The following is a 22,697-nucleotide window of genomic DNA, read 5'->3' as shown; positions in this document are numbered from 1 at the left end:
CTTACGCTGACGATACTCAGCTTATCCTCGTTCTGGATAGCAACACAACTAATGCAGAGGAAAACCTGAGAGATTGTCTTACCGCTACATTTGACTGGATGAGAAAACATCATCTCAAATGCAACTCGGGCAAGACTGAAATCCTCCCATTTGGAAAACAAAACCTTTTTCCCCCAAAATTGTGGTGGCCTCAAGATGCAGAAATCCCCCCAACCACCATTACCACGGCCCGCAACCTCGGGATCAGGTTTGATGAGGCTTTATCATTCAGACAACAAGCAGGTACTGTGGCAGGGTCCTGCTTTAACATAATCAAAGGCCTCAGAAAGTTCTTTGACTTTCTCCCTCTGACAGCTAGAAAGGCGGTGGCCCTCATTACCTCCCGGCTGGACTACTGCAATAGTCTATATGCAGGTTCCAGTAAAGCAGTACTGCATAGACTGCAGATGGTCCAGAACGCCACCGCCCGCCTTGTGCTGAGATGGCCCAGGAAGTCGTCTGCTTCAGCAGCACTCAAGATCTTACACTGGTTGCCTATTCAAAAGAGAGTGCTGTTTAAAATCCTAATAATTACCTTCAGGGCCTACCACCAGCTAGGGCCTTCTTACCTGTCCAAAAGGTTTGGAAGATATGTGCCTTCTCGCTCACTCAGATCCTCCAACCTGAATCTGCTGGTGACTCCCAACTATAGGCTAGCCACGAAAGGAGGAAAATCTCTGGGAGTGCTAGGAGCCAGAGCCTGGAATAAACTCCCACTTCATTTACGTCAGATCCCATCAGAGAACCTCTTTCGGAAGGCGTTAAAAACTTGGGTCTTCAAACTCACAGACACAGCCTGTTTATCCCTAGTCTAAATCTTACCCCCAGAGACACCAGACACTATTCTTCTGAGACCTCACTAGCCCTTTGGCAATGCTTCTTGGACACGAGTGACTAGCGCCGTGATGCTCCGTGGAGTGTAAGTTGCGCTTTATAAAAATAAAATTACATTTTACAATTACATTTTTCAAGGCTCAACAATTTCTGTCCAAAAGTGGTTTGTTCGGGTGAAATGATGTTCTAATCCTGAACCCACTGTACAAGATGTTGTAAAATACACTTACTACATATTTTGCCTGCGGAGTGTAGTAAAACAACCAACTGATAGAGCTGGGGAGAAAGTATGGAACTTTTTTTTTATAGAATGGACCAAAACCATTACCCTTCCACACATGAATGTCCTGCAGAGCCCAGTGCTGACTGTACATTAGACGACAGAAGTGGCAATGGTGTTGGTACCGATACCCACATTGGAAGAGATGCCAGATCCAGCCTCGCCACCAGCAAAGTACCTACTAGAGAGGCGCTCAGCACTACAATGAATGAGGATGGAACCAAAGGTGTTTATAATAGAACAAAGGTGAGCTCGTGTCATGGGAGGACCCACAGCCAGAACCCTAAGTGGAGCATCTAATGGTCCCATGGGGCTCTTTGGCGCACCAGAAGGAGCAAACCCCAAAATATCGCCATCAATGCATGGAGGCAAACTGCACAATCTGCCCCCAGAACTAAGGACAGCTCTGTTATAGAGCAAAAGGAAGCAGCGATGGGACCCGCAAAGGCCCTGCAGTTAGCACTGGCAGCACTGCTGGGGAGTGGTTAGTCGGAAGAGTTATATTCATCCTCTGAGGAGGACTCTACTGGAATCACAGTGGCTGAGGGAGTTTGCACTTGGATCTCCATCAGCGTTTAAGGGACCCAGCACCAGGTCTTTTATGGTGCTTTAGTTTTAGTTTGAGGGACCTGGTGTAAGGCAAAGAACGAGGATGATGTGGAATGCGAATGACGTTAAGGAGGACAAACGTTGAGGCCCATAAAAAATGTGGCGTGTGTTCCTGAAATGGCTTTGGCGTTCATTCTGGGGCACTGCTCCTAAGACTTTGAGTTATGCCTTTAACTCTAGCAACAGAGGCAAACTTTGTGGGGGCCAGTGACAAACATGTGGCCATCACAATCACAATAAGGTTTAAACCCTGGCTTCCTGGGAGGGGACATCCCTGAGGCACTGAACTGAAATCATTTTAGAGAGAATTCTCTGCGTAGAAACACTGGGATTTGCGAGGACAGATGCATCTGATCTGCATTTAAGGGTGCCGAAAAATAGGAAATTCCACTGATGCACCACCGCTGATGGGTGTATTATTGCTCAAGTGACGTCACAGTGCAATTGTTTTTGGGTGCTGAGAAGAAACCAGCCAGCATCCCCAACACACAGCCCCCCCCCTCCCCAGCATAAGAGTGATATCAAAAGTTTTCAGATCAAGTCTTGCACCTAAGGGACATTCAATAGGTGAGAAATTTGCAAGTAGAAGTATCCATCGGAAAAAAACTCCTTAAAGCAATGTTAAACAGCACTGCTGCAGCACAGAATTAGAGCATGTACTATGCTAAGCAGAGCTTAAAATAGACCTTGCACACAAACCAACGAGAGAGTAAAATGTGTGTATCCATTTTAAAGCAACTTCGAAGTACTTCAAGCCAAAAGCAAGCAGAGACACTGGGCTATTTCTTAAGCAAACATGGCGGTTTTTAAATTTTCACAGAGGGTGTGACGTCGAGAAACCAAAAAATAGACTCAAGCCAGTTGGATATCCACAGTGTTTGTAATCTATTGCAAAACAAAATAAAACTATTTGTCCCTTCTGGACACTTCAGGCAATCCCAACCCCAACCCCAACAAGGGTACTCACCTCAATTTTCTCTGTTACTTCTCACACCTTTTACAGATTACCAGTGCTGCACCAGACTCAGTCTGGCAGGTCTGTTAAATCTGTTGAGCTGTGCAGTCGCAAGCTGCACAGAGCGCCACTTTCTCCCCCAATGCAGCCCTCCTACTTTAAAGGTAAATAGTATTATTACTTCACTATTTTGTAAATTGTACACGTGTTAACACTGTCTGGGCATCGGTTGCACCTCTATAGTACTAGTTTAACACCAAAATTTAGCAGTAAGCAACAGAAAGTTAACCAGTCAACCTCTGCAAAGGACCCTCTCCACTGCGCAGCCAAACAGTTTGCTCCGTTTTTAGTACTTTTGAACCATTAGAGGTAGAATCATTTGTTTTTGTTGAAATCTGTAGATTATGCAGAAGATAAGGGATTATGGGCCATATGTATCAACACATTTCCCCATTGACACAGAATGGGCAAAACGCTTTGATACATCTGGCCCACTATGTGCCAAATGCAGCAAATCTATAATTTTACAAAGGACGCCGCAGGCGCACAATTGCATGATTCCAGTGGCCCTGCCCATAGAATTCAGGATGTTATGACTATTGTGGCAGAGCACACATCTCATCTAGGAAAGTATTAAGGCACTACCTAAGAAGGGGACTGAGTTCATCGAGTTTTCAGTCTAGGTAAAGAGCCACATTTTCAGTTTCTTGCAGGATTCAAGAACAGAAGAGGTGGTTATGATGTGTAGGGGGAGGTCTTTCCAAGCCTAGGGCACGAGTTACAAAAAGGTGCAGCTTCCAGCCTTGGCTCTACGGATACGAGGAGTGTAGGCGAGCAGGTGGGAAGCCAAACATATGCTTCTTGTGGGGGTATGGATATTGATGTGGCTGTTGCTAGGTTTGTGCAAAGCTTTGTACATGTGGGCAAGGAGCAATAAGCGTGCATGTTTGTGGACAGGGAGCCAGTGGAGGCCTTTGAGGCATGAAGCGATGTGTGTGCGGGGAGGGAACCGGAGTTTGAGTCTGATCACTGTGTTTTGTATGACCTGAAGTCTTCTGGTCAGTTGGGCGAAGGTGTCGACAGAGTGTGATCCCGAAACACAATATGCTGGTAATGAGAGCTGGGGGTGGCAGTTTTGTGTGTGTTTATTTAGAACCATCTAAAACTTTTTGGAGGAATTTTAGGTTGAAGAAACAGGATGAGGTGGCGAAGTTGGCCTGGCTGATTATCGAGAGATGTTTGTCCACTGCTATGCACAGGTTCTTGGTTTGACTGACCAGGCAGGGTGTTGGTCATGAGAATTTCAGACATTTGGTCTTCATCCAGCTGGCGACTTAAGAGAAGCACTAAGTGAGGTTGGGCCAGGTGGGGGGCTCTAACATTCTGGCATGATTTAGATGTTGCTGATCTAGTGTCTGAAATAGTGGGAGACCTGGGTACAGAGGTCCTCAAGATGGGGTGATGACTGTTTATCTGGCAGTGGGTGAGGTGAAATACTTTACGATGGCGAAGATTTCTTTGGAATAGTTTGTGCTGTTTACGATGCCTTCCGTCACTGCTGCCCACTTGGTGGATCTGATTTGGTGGTGGTAGAACCCGAGGACTTGCTTGTATGTGCTGATGTGTGATGTCGGGTTGGGATGACGGACCTGACCCTGGCTCATCGTTAGCAGCATTGGTATTGGTTTGAGCTGAACATGGGGTTGTTCTGACAGGAGCAGGAGCTTCATAAACCAAACTGTAGGGGCCAATTTAGCGCAATCAGGAGGACCCGTCAGGGCTCTCACTTCATATTCGTGAGAAACCTTGGGATCAATGGAAACTGGGGAAAAGCGTAAGCATAGATTCCTGACCATCGAATCGATAACGCTTTCCTCGATGATCCCTCCTGTTGATGCCAACTTGCGAAGAATTTATTCTCCTTTGTTGCAAACAGGTCTAAGTTTGGCCTGCCCCAAATATGGAATAGGTTGTCCAGAATGTGTTGGTTGAGCTCCCACTTGTGGCAAGTGATACAGGTCCTGCTTAATGAGTCTGCAAGGATGCGGACTACTCCTGGAACATGCATTACTTTGAGCGTTAGATGATGTTGCAGAGCCCAGTTACAGATTTCCTGTGCTTGATGAGACTGTGCTGGTGAGCGTGTGCATCCCTGCTTGTAGATGTAAAACATGCTGGTGGTATTGTCGTTATGAATGAGCACCGATGACTGTGCTACCTTGGGGAGGAAAGCTCTTAACGCCAGAGTGATGGCTTTCACCTCCTGCAGAAGCGCAATTTTGTTTCCTTTAGATCCCATTTTTCGCTGATAGTTAGGGCTTGTAGGTGAGCACCCCAACCTTCCAGCGATGCATCCATTATGACATATTAAGGAATTTGTGTTAGAAATGATAGACCCTTGGATAGATTTGATATTTGTACCCAATAAAGCATGGCTCGTGCCATTGTTGGAGTGATCTCAATGATGTCCTCGAACGTGCCTTGGGCCTGCAGCCATTACTTATCCAATTCCTCTTGGAGTGGCTCATTTTGTAGGCAACAGTTAGGAATGAGATGAATGCAAGAGGAAAGCATCCAGAGGACCGTTTTGTATATCCGGACAGAAACAGAGTAGTTTGTGGCCAATCTTTTCGCTAGTTGTCTAATTTGTATTATCTGTCTTGCGATGACAAAGCATTGCTCTGGACCGTGTCCAAAAATGCTCCTAAGTGTTGTGGTCGGATTCAAGTGAGATTTCTGGTCGTTGACTGCGAGACCTAGTCTGTGGAATAGTGTTAGACAAGTTGTGGTGGTCTTTACTATTTGCTGATGTGTGTGCTCCTTTATCAGAAAATCGTCCAGGTATAGGAAGAACTGAACTCCACCCTGTCTGAGATAGGCTGCCACTGGAGCTAAGACTTTGGTGAAAATGCGTTGTACTGATTTTAGTCCGAATAGACGGACTGTGAACTGGTAGTGGGTGCCAGCTGCCTTGAATCGCAGGAACTTGCGGTGCTTCGGGTGGATTAGTACATGAAAGTATATGTCCAGAAGACCTAGGGCAGTCATATGATCTCCTGGGTTGTTTTTTTATTCAGGAATTTGTTTAATATGTGGAGATCTAGTATGGGGGGGGGGGGGCAATCTCCTGACTTCTTGCGTATAAGGAATAAACTAGAGTAAAACACCATGCATCTGCGAGCTTTAGGGACTAATTCTATTGCTCCTTTCCTTAGCATGGTGGATATCTGCAGGGGGAATTGTTTCAGGTATGGATGGGGTGGTTCCTTTGGCGGGGTGTTTGGTGGTGTTTTGATGAACTCCAGGGTATGATCCCAGGAGAGCACATCGAGCACCCACCTGTCGAATGTAATTAGGGACCACTGGTGGAAATGATGTGAAATTCAACACGTCAGTGGGGTGGGCGAGTTTTGTGGGGTAGCTAGCATTATGCAGTGGCCACGGTTTTCTACTGGAATCCCTGCTTCAGGGAGAGAACTTTCCTCTGGTTGAGTTTTTATATGCTGCAGTTGGTGGTTGTCTGCAATTCTGTTGCTGTTGTGAATATGTTGACGGTACAGAGTCTGACCAGGTGGTATTTATTTCTGTAGGGTTGATAACCATCTCTATAGAAATAAGCTTCTCTCCCTAGCTTCTCGAACAAACTGCTTCTGAAATTGAAGATTTTCCAGGGACTTGGCAGTATCAATAATCTATCTTGATGGACTGGAATGCCTCTTACAAATGCTTACCAAACAGTAATTAACCGTCAAAAGTTAAGTCTAGATTTCACTTTGGACTTCTAGGTGGAAAGACCTAGCTTTTAGCCATCTTTTGCTATGTAGGACAGCCGCACCAGCAAGCTGTCGGAATCCTGTCACTAAGACATCAATAGCACAGTCTATGACCTCAGCTGATATTCTTTCGCCTTCTTGCAATGTCTTACGGGTTTCTATTTTGGCATCTTCAGGCAAAAGGTCAATGTATGTGGGGAGATCTGACCTTTTTGGCGTTTGCAGCAGCCTAATGTTGCAAGGGAGTTGGCCGCACTAACTGTTGTGGCTGCCATGGAAGTCAATCTCTTTCAGATATTATCGAGCTTGAGACCATCCCTGTCCTGGGGTGCTGACATTGGAGTGAACGGATTCTAGGAGCAACCTTGGGCCGCTTGGGATACAACTGAGTCTGGTTTTAGTTGGGCAATTAAAAATGTTGGAGAGTCATCAGGCGCTTTGTCATTTTTGTCAAGCCTGGGGATGACTGCAGAAACTGTAGCCAGATTTTTCATGATTTAAGGCCTTCTTGCCAAATAAAGGCAATGATAGGGATAGGCCGAACAGATTTATTCGGTGGGCATTTTAAAATCATAAAGGAAACAATCCACTTGTTTTGGTGAGTAGTGGAAGCTTAAACCTCTTGACTGCCCTTTCCATAAGATTATGGAATCCGCCAATTCCTCCAGTGGGGAATCTGTTGGTCGTGGTACTTACCGGAAAGGATGGAGTTGGGATTAGATAGTTCTCCCATTCATTAGGGATTTAGTCAGTGTCTCTTGTTTCCCCTTCCTCTCTCTGTTCGTCCATGGAAGGTGGCTCATCAGCTGAAGGGTCAACTATGGTAGAAGCCACATGTGGAAGTGGGGGTGGCAGGAGTAGTAACGAGTCTTAGGGGGTCGTAAAAGAGGAGTTTGAACCTGAGGAGATGGTATTGGCATTGGGGTCTGCGTTGATGGAGCTGTGCTCGCTGGTTTAGGGAATCTGCAATAGAGGTCCTGGAGCATATTTTCTAAATTGCTCACTGGTAGAAATGGAGGTCTCACACAGTCAAAAACAGGAGGTCAGAAGCAAAAAGACCGGAAAAAAACACGCCAAAGATGCCAGGTGTAACACTCACTAAAGACATAGGCATTTGAACGGAGGGTTATTGTTGCTCATGTTGACCATTAGAAGAGTATTTCTCCTGGTATTACTCAGATTGTTCTCCAGCAGTATAATAACATTCATCAAAATATTGCCCGTCATCTTCCTCGTCTTCCTGGCTCTTGACGTGAAGGTCCATTGGGCTAAGAGCCACTCCAAAGGGGCCATTTTCTTCTGAATCATAATCGTCTACAAGATGTGCTGGTGGAAGGGGAAAAACTTTACTCGGTGAAGTATTGGCTGGTAGAATTTCCATTGGAGACCGATTTCTTGGAGTAACTGAGGACAAATGCAAAAATTATGTTTTCGTCAAATCTCTCGTAGGTGTTTTTTCAGTCGATGTGTACTTTGTCCCACGTCAATGGCTCCCTCGTTGACTTGTCCCTCGTCAACAGTAAGTTTGTCGATGGTAATTCTCTCATTTCTGGGATTAAGGAATGGACTGCAAACTACAGCAATTTTGCCGACAGGACAGTCGTTTGCATCTGCTTAAGGATTCTCGCCGTTATAATAGTTGGGGACAACAACGATGATACAATTATCATGGGCCTCGAAGCTGTAGTGAACGTTGACGCCATGGTGGTCATCATATACGTCTTCATTGTTGCCGGCGTCATTGTTACAGAGAAGTGGAATTTGGAGACCGACATCTTTGAGAATGATTTTGTAGTCAACAGCAATGATTGCGTGATCTTCTTAGTATGAGCCTTGAGGGAAAGTGAGGTAGGATCTAACAAATCTTTTCTAAGGAAATATTTCCCTTTTTTGAGGATGATGGACGGTACTCATGTGCTTTTAAATGTCCAGAAGAACTAATGTGTTTTTTTTTCATAGCTTTCCGAGGTGATTATGAAGATACATTTTCACCAGATCTATCCCTTTTCTTGATGCCACAGTCTTTGAAGAGTCATTGCTATCATCTTCAGATACAGGGCATTACTTAGTTTTAAGCTTCTGAAGCCATCGCAAGAGTTTACCTTCACTGTTCTTTAGCGTTTTCTGGGAAAAAGTGCGGCAAATTTTGCAATCTTTCACCTTGTGCTCTGGATGGAGGCAATATATGTTATATATGCATTCTTTATTTGGGTCATCACAATGGAGGCTCTTTTTTCCACAAGTGTCGCAAGCTCTGAAAATTCCATTTTTCATATGGCTCTGACATGTTGTCCAATCAGAGAAAATATATATGTAAAAAGAATTCTGAAGAGATGTCTTCTCAAGAATTGATATAAGGATTTGAAACTGAGCATTGCTCAGTGACCTACCCTCTCTTGGGAGTGTTCTAGAGGGTGATGTTGCCTGAGCGGCTAAAGATTCAAGTTTATAGTCTGGTCCTTTTTTTAAAAGATCGCCTGATTGGCTAAAGTTTATAGTTTGGCCCTTTTTTTTTTTAAAAAGGACTTAGATAGGCTATAGAACCAATGGTTCATTGCCATTTTGGCTGATTATAGTGATACCCATTGCTTTATTATTGTACTGTGGGACTCCCACTTCAACAAAGGGGAATGATTCAAGCATGCGAACATATGAAATATACAATACTGGAGAAATAACAAATCCTTGTTAGAAGGCCAGCATGCTATTCAATGTCCATTTTGAACGAAAGAGCACGCACATTTTATTTCATGATGAATGGGCATTTTTACATCTGCCACATGCATTAATTATCATTCTAGTTTGTAATCAAAAGTTTTCAACCAAGAATTGGTAGTTTTTTTTCATCCTGATTCAGAGCCAGCCCATCATTCGTGATCCAGCTCCCCACATTTCAATATTTTCATTTAGTTAAAGGAGGTCTTTGCTAAGTGTTACAAAAGTTATAATTGGTGTGTATGTTTAAGGTGGCTAATCTGAAGTAGCATGGTAGAATGATGGGGTACAACACAACCTGAACAATTGCCAGTGGTTAGACAAATGGCAAGTATTCCTCCCATAACCCTTTGTGTGTTCTTGGGAATAAGACAATATAACAAAAAATAAAACAAAGTACCACCAGCTCTTTAGCTGTCGGTTATTAAAGATTAACTATGTGCCAAGGATTGGTAGAAACTGTGTCATAAGTTGAAACTGTTGAAGGTAAAGAAAAAAACTTTACATAGGGTATAATTTCCTCAAAAACACTAGTTATCAAATTGCCGTATCCCACACTCTAAAGTGGGTTAAATGGTAGCCTATTTCCTACGGTGATAACATTTTATTAGCAAGTTAACCATGTCAAATTGATTTAATACGGATGCACTTTACACAGGTGGATCCACACAACTGAGTCGTTTGTCCTCTGCCTCGCCCCAATTCAGAGCAAGACCTTCCGTGTTGGTTTGGTTGTCACAGATGTGCAGTAAATCATCACAAATTAACTTTTTTTAGTACTAACAGAATCACTTGTTGCATTACTGCTTCTATGCTGCGGTTGAGGCCTGAAACATTTCTGCAAGTGGTTATAACATTTGCAGTCTGCAGTCTGTCTTTATCTACAGAAAGTTGCCATACACTTTAAACCCAAATAGTGGCCTGCAGCTTAAAGGCACATTAACGACAACTTTGTAAAGCATGCATGAAACAGCAGTACTGTATCCAGAGTGATGGTGCTGTATCATCTGTCCGAGGCTGTGTGGTGGAATGCCCATCTGCATCCAAGTCAGATTCAATAAATTTGATAGATGTTATAGGGGACAGCTTAGGATTTTTCAGTCAGAAGATTCATCAATACAGACACCTACATCGCTCCCCAGTATATGCCTGGACGTTTCTTTGACTGTGGCTGCAGCTGTGGCTGTACTCAACACTGAGTGATACATTAAAGAGGGAGACTGAGGTGATTGCAAAGGTGAAAAGGAAGAAATACGTTTGTTTGCCAACCTGTATCTAAGAATCCCATGGTCATCCCAATAACGGACATCATAGCCGTCAGTAGTAAAGCTTTTGTACACCATGGAATAACATAAAGGCCAAGCGATGTTGTCAGCATTGCCAAACCTACAAGAAAACAAAATCAGTATGTATTAACACAAAAGCAATTCTACATGTTGGCAATTCTGCATAACTTTAAGTGAACATTTTTTGGGGAATGTGCTGGATCTAAATAGTACACGCCCGACACCCAGCATGTAGTCAAAAGATAAATCTTTATTGATCAAACAACCTGGCATCAATCCTTCCTAAGAGCCAGGAGCCAACTGACACTCCTGGAACTCACAAATAAATACTTTGCAAGAATTGGAAGAAATCGCAGTCTTAGAAAACCAAACTTAAAAAAAATCTGCATATGTAAAATAGGGATAAACAGTTGCTAAATCTAAATGCAAGGACCTACTGTTGAAAAAATCATTTTGAAAAAGCCCTAACAACTGTAAACCTAGAAGGAAACCTAGATGAGAATAAGAACTGAGCAGCATTCTGGATTCAACCTCTGCCAACAAAAGCGGCCTTGGGCTCCCCAAGACTTGAGAAAATATTTTCCTTATTCTACATATGTCGTCCACAATGTGAAGATGTTTGCAACAGGCATGAAGGTTGATCTGAGATTGTTGCAGGAATTCTGCTTGTAAACTGAACTATGCCTGGGATCACAGAACGTCAGTATGTAGGGACTGAGTCACCATACATCAGTACCTAAGGGCACATATCAGACAAGCTTATAGTGCCATACCCGTTTCTTAAACTTCCCAAAGTGACAGGTAAATTGGCACCCAGAACACATCAATCTAGCTCCTCCCAGGGAGCATTGGTAACAGATCTTCACCATTCGTTCTCTCCCTCGTGCATGTTCACAATAAACAAAAAAGAGACAAAAGAAAAGTTTACAATATTTATTGAAACTATCATGCTCCATCATAAAGCAACTGAGCTGCAATCGGGTATCATATACAACCGAACAGTGTAATTAGCATTACTAATAAAATGTATACAATATCTGCCTAAGGCTGCCCACACTATGTGAGCACAGACTTGATATATCATCGATCTCTGGGATTAGCACCAATCCCATACCTAGCATTTGCCGCTAGCAGGTCTGCATCTCAGATTGTGCAGTACTGGTGCACTCGTCTCAAGACCTCTCCTCTGCAAGAAATTCTCCTCTCAGCTTTCAAAACGGCAAGTCTCGGCTTATATAATAATAAGTGCCATGCTAGAACGCAGCAGCTGTGTCGCTCTGTTATGTTGTATGTTAGAATGTGTTAGTGACCAACCACAGAAAAAAGTAGAGCACAATGTTGTTCGACCTTGAACGAAATGTCAAGACCGAGTCCCAGGAAGAAGTACTGAATAACAGAAACATGTGCAGCTTATTTCTAGAAAACTATAGTGGCACAAAACAAACGTGCTGTCTGTAAAGCAAAGTGGCCTAGAACGTGTGCAGTAAGGCTAACAAAGGGGAGAACTGCAGTGGGCCCTAAAGGGAACAGATAAGATCCATCCTATATATATATCACATTTAAATCATTCAAGAAGTACACACACTATTTAAACTACAATTAATCTGTTTACGTATTTGATGGATCATAGGATTTTTACCTTGCCATCACTTTGTAGCCATCAAAGGTTTGTGAACTCAAACACCTTTCATAGACCTCCAACTGCAATATAGTACGTAGGTGATACACCAAGATATCACTAGTATATACTCTCTGGGTGAATATTATGCAGAGTTCCAGCCTGTGGGTTAACTAGGTAGGCTCATTCCTTTCTATATGGGGAGAGGAAGGTGTTCTTAAGCGTTTATCAGGTGTGAAGGGAAAGCCCACTTCAAGATGATAGTTTGTTTCCTCAGATGTGGGCTAAGTGCTAAGTCCAGGGGTAGATGGTTCTACTACAACACAAAAAGGTAAGGTAGCTCAATTTGAAACATGGCTTTTTCTCCTATTAAGGGAATTCAAGTACAAGCCCTATTTGGACATTGCAGGAATACTGGTAGGACATGTGGGAAGACCAATCTTTTGGAAGAGGAAGCCTCACACACAGTTTGTGTCATGCGTCAGCTTCTTCAACCTCTCCCCACCCTGGTAGGACAGTGCCACCAGGGTAAGCTCTTAAATAAAGATCTACTAGACAACTACCAGACCGAGGAGCTGGTATCCCCTAAAAGATAAGAAATAGTCCAATATTGAAAATAATTATTTTACAACGTAAGTGCTCTGTTTCTGTGCATGTGTGTTTGCCTACTTATCCTGTGTTTCTTGTAGAGGCGTGCTGTGCTGTGTCACTTGTGCTCCCACACTGAGACAACGCTGTCTACGCATGCTAGTGTCAGGAACTTTAACATTTCTTTTTCTATATCATTTTTACCTCTATAGGTGTAATTCACCTATGCTATTCCGGGTAGGATTCACCCGAGTTTTTGAATTCGCCATATGTTGCATTTGGCGATTATGCCACTCCACTAGGGATCCTTGGACCTGAAGAATGTCCAAGACCTATATAGTCTAACTATAGGGGGCAGAAACATGTTGACTTAGGGAAATGGTTTGAGCCATTAAGCTCATTTACCCTCTTGTTCTTTTGAGATATACCGAAGGGCCTCAATATTAAAAGGTGATACACTTGGCCCCCCAAGGTATTTTATATTTTTCTTGATCCTGACATTTGTCCGGTAGATCTTTATCTAAGAACTCCCTCCTTCGTTCGAGTCCATCAGGAGGTCGAGTCCGATGGTGGAGAGAGGTTGCTGATGAAGCATGACAAACTGCTTCGAGGCTTTCTGTTCCAAAAGATTATCTTCCCATGTGTCCTGAGAGTATTCCTGCGACATCCAAATAGGGCGTGGTCTTAAATTCCCAAATACGAGAAAAGGTCCTGTTTCAATTTGAGCTACCAGTCCCTTTTTGTGTTATAGTATTTGGGTTAGGGAATTTTTAGAGATAGAGGGCCTCTTGACAAAGGGTTCATGACCCCCACCCCACATTGCTTGTTGCAGTACCACATGGAGGTGGTGGTGTCCGTCAACACCTGCACTGATCTTCCCTTGATGGGGGGCAGAAAGGCTTTTAATGCTAGCTGGATCACCCAGAGGTCCAGTAGGTTGATGTGGACCAAGGATTCTGCCAGAGGCCTCTGATCTCCAACATTCCCAGATGGCCGCCCCATTCCAGGAGTGATGCATCTGCCACAACTGTCCGATCTGGTTGGGCAAGGGAGAGGGGTCTACCGATGACCCAATTGTGGTTCATCAACCACCACTTCAGATATTTTGCAGTTCCCTCCGAGATCTGGACCATGTCAGAGAGATTACCCCTGATGCTGCCCCCATTATAACTTCACGTCCCACTGCAGAGTCCTCATATGCCAGCAGGCAAGTGTTACAAGCAGGAGGCCATGAGTCTCAGCAGCCTCAGAGTCAGTGTCACAGAAATTCAGGAAAGAGGTTGAAAAATCGGTATCGTAGCCTGAATATCCTAGACTTGCAGTTTGGGAGGATATGCCCAAATTTGCATTGTGTCCAGAACAGCTTTGATGAAAGGGAGCGTCAGAGAGAGTCAGGTGTTACTTCGGCAACTTGATATTGAACTCCAGCGAGTGCAGGAGGTTTGTCTTAGACTGAAGGTGGGAGATGACAGCCTGTAGTGAGTTCGCCTTCAACAGCCACTCGTTGAGATAGGAGAATACTGCCACCCCTGATCTCTGCAGATGAGCTGCAACTACAGCCATCACCTTGGTGCGCACCAGAGGGCCACTGGTAAGGCCATAAGGAAGCATAGCAAACAGTGCTCATGGCCACTGTGAACTGCAGGTAATACCTGTGGGCAGGCAGGACAGAAATGTGGAAGTATGTGTCCTGCAAGTCCAATGCTAACATCCAGTCTCTAGAGTCCAAGCAGACAGGACTTGAGCAAGAGGCTGGGAAAGTTTGCGCGCCGTGGTGACTGGGCAGGTAAAGACGCGGATGGAGTGGGGATGGCGAGGGGCCATGGAAAGGGCCAAGAACCTGGCCATAGCTCTGCTATCCATGAAGCCCTCGAGTGATGAATCCGCCTTGTCTCCAAAGATATGAGAGCCATCAAAGGGCAGGTCCATAAGTGGTGCTAGGACATCCCTGGAAGAGCCAGTTTGTTCTCAGCCAGGTGTGGCGCCGTAAGGAAACTGACGAATACACCACTCTGCCCAGCAGGTCGGTCATGTCCAGCCCACAATGAATCATGAACTTAGCTACATCTCTCCCATCAGCCATAGCTTGAGAGTATGGCCCAGGACTCCTTCGGAACCATAGGCAGCACCTGCGCAACTAAATCCCACAAGCAAACGAGTAACAGCCCAAAAGGCAGTTGGTATTCATAGCCCACAGTGCCAGGCTGGTGGAAGAAAACATTTTCTGTCCAAAGGTGTCCAGCCTCCTGGATTTGCTATCCAGTGGTGGTGGTAGTGAATTCATCAGGATTTACACAGGTGGTGGAGGCTTGGACCACCAAGTTCTCCAGTGCATAAGGAAATTGGGGTCCTCTGGGGCAGGGAAGTTAACGGGCAATTGTCCTGTTCACAGGAGCCCCTGTGCAGGCTTGAACCAAGTCCCCCGTAGGACTGTCGTGAGAGATTTATTGAAGGGGAGAAGCAGATCTGAGGTGGTCACTTCACGGTAAAACACCTCCGGCAAGAAGTTCGTCTTGACTGTAAATTAGAGAAGGCTAAGGTCCAGGACCTCGGCTGTCCTTTTCAGCACCACAGCAGAAGAAGTCCCCCTCCTCCGTTGGTACAGCAGGGGGAAGAGAGCATGCCAATATCTGGGGAGGTGTCCAGTCCGCTAGCACCCGCAAATTCCTCACACCTGTCCATGTTGGGGTTTAGGCTGGTATTTTCAAGGTCCATCGCCTTCTCCCAATCCTCCCTGAGTTCCAGCCCTAATAGGGTGTGGGCAGGGCCGAACTGGCCATAGCGGGCACCGGGCAATCCCCCAGTGCGCCGCACGGGTGGGGGCCAGTTTTGGGCCCCTGGGGCCGATTTTGTTACAGGGCCATTTTTGCAGCATAGCCGAGCACTTTGCCAGGGCCGGTTGTGGTTCCCAGTCCTGCCCTGGGTGTGGGCCTCGGACTGGAAAGCATGGTGCCAATCTGTGCCGGACGACACCCCTCCGACTTCATGGCAGAGTCAGGGAAAAGAATGGGCATGGCGTTGCCGGGAGCATTGGCATTGGGTATGGCACCGCAGAAAGTTGAGGTGGTACAATCCTCGCTGGTCCGGATCCATCCATGGATCCAGAATGCCAGACTAGAGCAGGGGCGGAGCCGCCGACAAACAACCAGTGGGGGCTCCACCCGAACCCACAGGGCCCAAAGGCACACCAGCGGGAATGGGTGGCCCAAATATGAGATGCAAGGTCTCAGTGCTGTTGGAGTTGGGCGGGTCGCTCCAGCTCCTGGAAACTCAGGGAGGCATTGAGCCAGTCCAGGCGCAGGGTCAATCGAGGAGCCAAGCTTCGAAAGACAATGCTCTCTCATCTCGTTGGATGACTTAGATGGACGGGGTGATGTGGAAGAGCTCTTCGAATTTTTACTCTTATCGCGCTTGTGGGACTTCCCAAATGACTTGGAGTCAGGCCTTGAAAAATGTACTCACCCACTCGCTATGGTGAGAGATTTTATCAGGGCAAGCTATTTTTAGGGCCTACTGGCCCATTCGGACGAGCTGACAAGGCTATGACTTAGATCTTAGATCTAGGCTTCCTTATGGCCAAATATGCAATTACTTTGAGCACGAAGGCCACACTCCCATCTCCTCCTGGCATTGTACTCTCTGAAGTGGGCCCAAGCAGAGAGCATGGCATTACACCAAGAAAAACCTTCATAAACGTCCAATAGCCAGAGAGTGGGACAAAATTTGGAAATGCCCTGGGATGATACTCTACACCCATAAGCATGCCACCCTGTCAGCTACCACCATAAATATTCATATCAGACTACTCATAATATTCTAGGTGAACTACTGAACATACAACTGAGAGCTATTGAGATGTGATTTAGTGTCATCACCTCCCTCACATTGCCCTGCAAGTCCATTGACTACAAGCCCCTCCTAATATTATGCCAATTGCTGGTTGTCCTCTTTCCATATATGTTCATAGTCTCAGTGCAAAATAGTCTATTACAAGAGTTTGCCCCACTCATGAGGGACTTCAGGTGCTAAACACGACAACCGTTCTTGTTACTTCAATCAGGTCAACCACAGTTGTCTTGTTATCTCTTTCTATACTTGCTGGGATCAGAGTAAAGGTACACCGAAATATCTCCACTGCTCAGATCTGCTTTAAAACACGCCAATGTCTATAGCTTTGTAGTGGTCAATGTCTGCTACGTGTTGTTTAATATAGCGAAATAACGCGATCTGCTTCCACTAATGATTTTACAAGCAGAATATTGGTTCATATGTACTAAAAATTTCAAAATAATTAATTATTTACAAAAATAACAATACACTATGTAACTTCAAGGTATGTTATCATCAATCAATCAGCATTTGTATAACACAGCACTGTCGTCCCCTAGGGGTATCTGGGTGCTGTGCCTCGGTCAAAGAGCCAGGTCTTGAGCCTCTTTCTGAAGTTTGCCAGGGAGGGTTCTGCTCGGACCAGGTCTCGGCGGAGAGGTAGGAGAAGGAGTGCCCCCACTGCGCCAGCAGCGGATGCTAGGGGTGTGTGTGAAGGCAAGTGAGAATGAGCGCATGAGTCTTGAGAGTAGGTGGAAGTTTAGCAGATGGTTGATGTAGGCCGGCCTTGATTGTGTAGAGCTTTGTAGGCGAGCGTGGGGATCTTGAACTGTCATCTCTTTTGGATGGGGATCCAGTGAAGGTTTCTGAGGTGGGGGTAATGTGGGTCAGTCTAGGATTAGTTTGCTAGCGGCATTGTGTATGGTATGTAGTCTTTTGAGGAGCTGGGAGGAGATGCCAGGGTAGAGAGCATTTCTATAATGGAGGCAGCTGGTGACAAAGGCCTGAGTGATGGTCTTTCTGGTGTTGACTGGGATCCATTTGAAGATTCTGTGGAGCATGCGAAGGATGTGGAAGCAGGAGTAGGTGACTAATTTAACTAGTCTTCATGGTCAGTTCGCTGTAGAGGATGATGCCTAGGTCACATGTTGGTGTGGGTTTTGGTACGAGTTCCCCTGGCCACTAGCTGTGGTTTCAAATAGAAGTGTTCTTACCAAACATCAGTACTTTTGTCTTGTGATGTGGAGTTTGAGGCTGTTGACCTTCATACATTTGGCTATGTTGGTAATGGTGTGGCTGAGGTTGGTTTTGGCATTGGAGGGGTCCTCGGTGAGCGAGAGGATACGTTGAGTATCGCCAGCGTAGGAGATTATGTGGAGTTTGTGGGATCTGATGACGTCTGTGAGGTGGGTCATGTAGGTGTTGAACAGGGTGTGGCTGGGGGTTGATCCATGAGGTACGTCGCATATGATGTCTTTGGGTTTGGAAGTGATGGGATGCAGCTGGACGATTGGTGTTTAACCTGTGAGGAAAGAGGTGATCCACCCGAGTAGTTTTGTTGTATGCCGATATTCTTGAGTCCGTCGATGAGGGTGTGGTGGAAGACAGTATTGAACGCAGCTGAGTGGCCGAGAAGGATCTGGGCCACAGTTTATTCATGGTCATGGAGATATTCTGATGTAGTCTATGGCGGCGATCAGCGGTCTCAGTGCTGCAGTTGGCACGGAATCCTGATTGTGAGGTGTCTAGTAGGTGGTTTTGTTCCAGGTATTCAGTCAATAAATCAATTAATCAATCAATCAATCAGGAGTTTCACAGCGCAGCTACTCACCTATGAGGGTCTCAATGCGCTGGGGGGGCTACTGATCCGTCTGGGCGTGGAGGTTCAGTCGAAGAGCCAGGTCTTCCTGAATTGGGTCTGTGGCAGGGATTGCCTGAGGTGGAGGTGAGGGTGTTCCAGGTCATGGCGACGAGGTAGGAGAAGGGTCTTCCTCTGGTTCTGTTCTTGAGAATCTGCGGGCCGGTGGCCAGGGCAAATTGGGCGGAGCAAAGTTGTCTGGCTGGTAAGTGGAATGATAGGCTGTGGTTCAGATATGGTGGTCCTGCATCGTGGAGAGTTTGTAGGCATGTGTGAGGAGCTTGAAGGCAATTCTCTTGTTGACTGGGAGCCAGTGGAGTTGTTGGAGGTGCTATGTGATGTGGTTGCGGCAGGGGATGTCGAGGACCAGTTTGGGTGCGGCGTTTTGAACTTCCAGTAGTTTCCCAGAGATGTTTCTGGATGGCGACGGCATACAGTGGGTTGCAATAGTCGAGTCTGCTGGTGATGAGGACATGGGTGATCGTCTTTCTGGATTCTGTTAAGATCCATCTGAGTTGTTGATTGAGGGCTTTCTCAAGTACTTTGGCCGGGTAGGGGAGCATGGAGATTGGACGATAATCTTTGAGATCGTTGGGGGTCGGACAGAGGGTTTCTTTAGTAGAGGTCTGACCTTAGCGTGTTTCCATCGGTCCAGGAAGAATGCTTTTGAGATGGAGGTATTGGTGATGCTGGTGGAGATGGAGGTATTGGTAATGCTGATGAGTTCCATGCAGGTTGGGTTGGTTCTAAGGTTGAAAAGATGGTGGGGCAGGGGTCCATGGGTGCTCCGCCGTGGATGGAAGACTTGATAGCCGTGGTAGTCTCAGTGGTTAGCGGAGACCAGGAGGTGTTAATTCGGCAGGTGTGTGTGCTGGTTGGTTGAGGTTGGGAGCTGTAGATTGAGTCTCGAAATATTTTTAGAAGGTGGCAATCTTGCTATGGAAGTAGCCTGCAAGGGTATCGCAGAGATCTTGGGAGGGGTAGATGTGTTCTCTGTGGCTGCGGGGTGGGAGAATTCATTGACTATTTTGAAGAGTTCCTACGTGTGGTTGGCCGCAGTGTCGATGCGGGCTGTGATGGCTGCTTTCTAGGATTCCTTGATGCACAAGTGGTAGTTGCTGAGGGCTTCTTTGTTGGCGGTTCTGTCGGAAGAGTTCCTTGTGGCACGCCAACGCGTAGCGAGGTGGTAGCCATTGCGCTTGATGGATCGGAGCCCCGGGGTAAACCAGCTGGAGTGCTTAGTGGTTTTGTTGGTGCTTGCTGGTTTTAATGCGCGATTTAGTTGGTGCCGTTGTTGATCCATACGGAGAAGTTCTGGACGGCTTGGTCAATGTCTGAAGAGGCTTCAGGTTGGGTGGTACTCAGGGGCTTTATGCACTGTAACCCAGTTACCTTTCTCTAGCTGTGATATAGGGGGCTGTGATGCTTGGTGATGGCGTGCAGAGCGTCAGAGATGGTGCAGTGAACGATGGCATGGTCAGTCCAGGTGAGTTCTGAGACATGGCTGAATTTGATTCTGTCGCTGGCGGTGGAGATGGCATTGATTGTGTGTCAGGGTTTGTGCGTGGGTTCAGTGATCAGTTGGATGAGGCCAATGTTGTTCATGTTCTCTAGGAGGGTGATTGAGTTAGCGTCGTAGAGGTCGTCGACGTGGAAATTGAGATCACAGAGTAGAATGTAGTGGTAGGAGTCGATGGCTAAAAGGGTGATGAGGTTAGGGATGGCCTCACAGAAGGCATCTCGGGGGGCAGGGGATCTGTATAAGTGGGTGCCCCTTATCGTGGTCTTGGAGTCTGGCTGTAGTTGGAAGTTGAGGTGTTCCATGAAGTACGTGGGGCCCTTGTGGTGATGGTGCTTTCGATGGTTTCCTTTAAGATGATGGCAATGCCCCCGCCAAGTTAGTCAGTGCAGTTTCAGTGTGTCATTTTGTAGCCATCAGGGGTTGTGGTGGCGATGTACGGGTTCAAGCAGAGGTTGAGCCATGTTTCGGTGATGAAGGCGATGTCAGGGAAGAGGGTGGTGGCGGTGTCCCAGATTTCTGTGGTGTGTCTACAGAGAGATACAGCGTTGGGCAGGATAAAGGAGGAGTGGTTCCGGGTTGTATGTGATCCTCTGAGCAGAAGCGGCATGGGGTCTGGTGCGGGCTGGCGGTCCTGTGTTGCATGAGAAGTGGCAATGGAGGCAGGTGAAGGGTCCCCATGGTTGATCGTGGGGAGGAAGTGTTCGAGCAGTTGCTCTGGTGACCGGGGCCAAGAATCAGGAGCTCCGTGGCAGTGTAGTGGCGGATGGTGGCAGGGCTTGGGTTCCTGGAGCTGGGTGCGGCCCAGCTGCAGACTGGCTTGTCTTTGACATGCCTTCGGTTAGCCGGCAGTGCACCTGCTCAGAGAATCCATCTCAAAGGGGCGCATGGGAATTGTGAAGAGCAGGAAAAGCAGTGCAAAAATGGTGAAGAGCTGGTGCCAGCCTAGGGCACAGGAAACCTTGGGGGTAAGCATAGGGTAGTACTGGACCCAGACAGGCTGGTCAAGGCAGGCTGTCAAGACAGGCTGGCTATAGGCAGGAGCAGCCTGACAGTTGTGGAGTGGACAGGCGGAGGGTAGAGCTGGTGGTTGATCCCATGTTGAGAATCTTAATTTTTCACCAACTGTGATTCTTAAATTCAGATGTTCATATATTAGAGCCTAAGCGCCCTTTCACGATGCGGTCAGTAACGGTGTCGACCGTCTGTCAGAGCCTTCAGACTGCATTGTAATATTCCGGTCGGATTCCTTTCCAACCGCCTCATTACGATGGAGGCGGTCGGAAAGGAGTTTGATCGGTCACATCGACTGGCTTCCGACGGGCTCAAAGAGCCCGTCCGCCAGATGGAATGCAGCCAGTAAACGCATGGGTGGCTCTTTCCGCCCACTGGATTACGATGTGGGTTTCAACAGCCGTTCCGTGCCGGCCTTTCCGACACAGAAAGGCTGTCGGAACTTGCAAGGCCCCCTTGGGTGCACGGCCTCCGGTTGGAGGCCGAGGGAGCACCAATGGTGACACCCTGTTGATCTCTGCACCCCGAGGCAGGCACCTTGAGGTGCCTACAACGAGGTGCAGGGATGAAGTGCACCTCCTATTTTACAATGGGGGCATGCATTCCAGTCGGAATACATGCTCCCATTGTTAAGCATAGAAATGCGACCGAACACTGTTCGGTTGCATCCTAAATAGTCGGTCCGGAACGTCGACCTGGTGTAGGTCGGTCCCATGATCGAGACGAGGTCAGGCAGAGTTTCCTCCGCCCAACATTGTAATAGGGCCCCTAAGTGTTGACTAACCTTAACAAATGAAAGAGGTATTAGAGTTGCCTCCAGTAAATGTTGAGGTGCTGGTGGAAGGGAGGCTGGGTGAAACTGAAGAACTCACCCAAAAGCAGAACATACCCAGGCATACTACTGACAGCACATAATGAGACCCTGAGCTGCAATCAAAATCTGGAAGTCACCTGGAAAGTCACACCCAGACTACCGCAAGTGCCCCAACACTGTACTAATGGTGATCTGTACGCTGTATTGATGTGAATAATGTAATGCCCCTATTCAAAAGTGGACATTCACTAACTCTCAATGTGAAGAAAGAATAGAGATTTGGTAGTCAGCCACGAGTATTAGATTTTGCTATAAACTTAAAAAATCTTTAAGCACGGAAAGAGAAGAATGTTTTACATGTGGCTTTAATCAGCATCTACACCTGGAGGAGTGTCAAATTCAAGATTAAGTCAACGTTAAAAAGGGAGAAGAATAATGGAGAACATAAATGTTCAACTTCAATAACAGCAATTTAAACAGCAAGTGTAATCTGAATTAAAAATGTAAAAATAAGATGAACCTAAAAGTCTAACACTATTCAGGTCGACTGCACAGAGAAGAAATATAAAATCAATGTTTTACCTGCATATATAGCAACTTACAATTAATGACAAAGCCATGAGTTAATGCAAAAAATATTTTAACCACATTACAGTTTTTGAACCACTTATCCAACCAACAGTCCCTAGGAGTAGTATATGTACCCATCACGTTTGAGTGGGACTATATAATACAACGAAAGACCGATGTCAAAGCCTTTTTTCATGTTGTCTTCTAACAGGAGTGAAGCTCCAGATTAGGTCATTAAAATAGATTTTTATTATCTGGCTGATTAGCAACTGAAATATTTCCAAGGGAATAAGGAACCAGGTGGCCTTTTTCCCAACGCATGGATGTAGCAAAATGGCTGATTCTACCTTTCCTAAGATGCACTAGAACATGGAGTGCTTACACTCTAGAATAAGGC

At 46.2% G+C, this 22,697-nt stretch overlaps 1 protein-coding gene across 1 annotated transcript in view; it reads right to left on the bottom strand.

Moving 5' to 3' along the window:
• Positions 1–22,697, bottom strand: part of LOC144763326 (sodium-dependent glucose transporter 1-like) — a 191,159-nt gene that overhangs the window by 20,624 nt on the left and 147,838 nt on the right. Inside the window, exon 3 of the mRNA XM_078648811.1 lies at positions 10,475–10,591. Coding sequence (XP_078504937.1) covers positions 10,475–10,591 — 117 coding nt within the window. The remainder of the gene's footprint in view (positions 1–10,474; positions 10,592–22,697) is intronic.

The sequence above is a fragment of the Lissotriton helveticus genome, chromosome 6 (genome assembly GCF_964261635.1).
Source record: "Lissotriton helveticus chromosome 6, aLisHel1.1, whole genome shotgun sequence".
Taxonomy (NCBI): Eukaryota; Metazoa; Chordata; class Amphibia; order Caudata; family Salamandridae; genus Lissotriton; species Lissotriton helveticus.
This window is presented reverse-complemented; position numbering and strand designations above follow the sequence as displayed.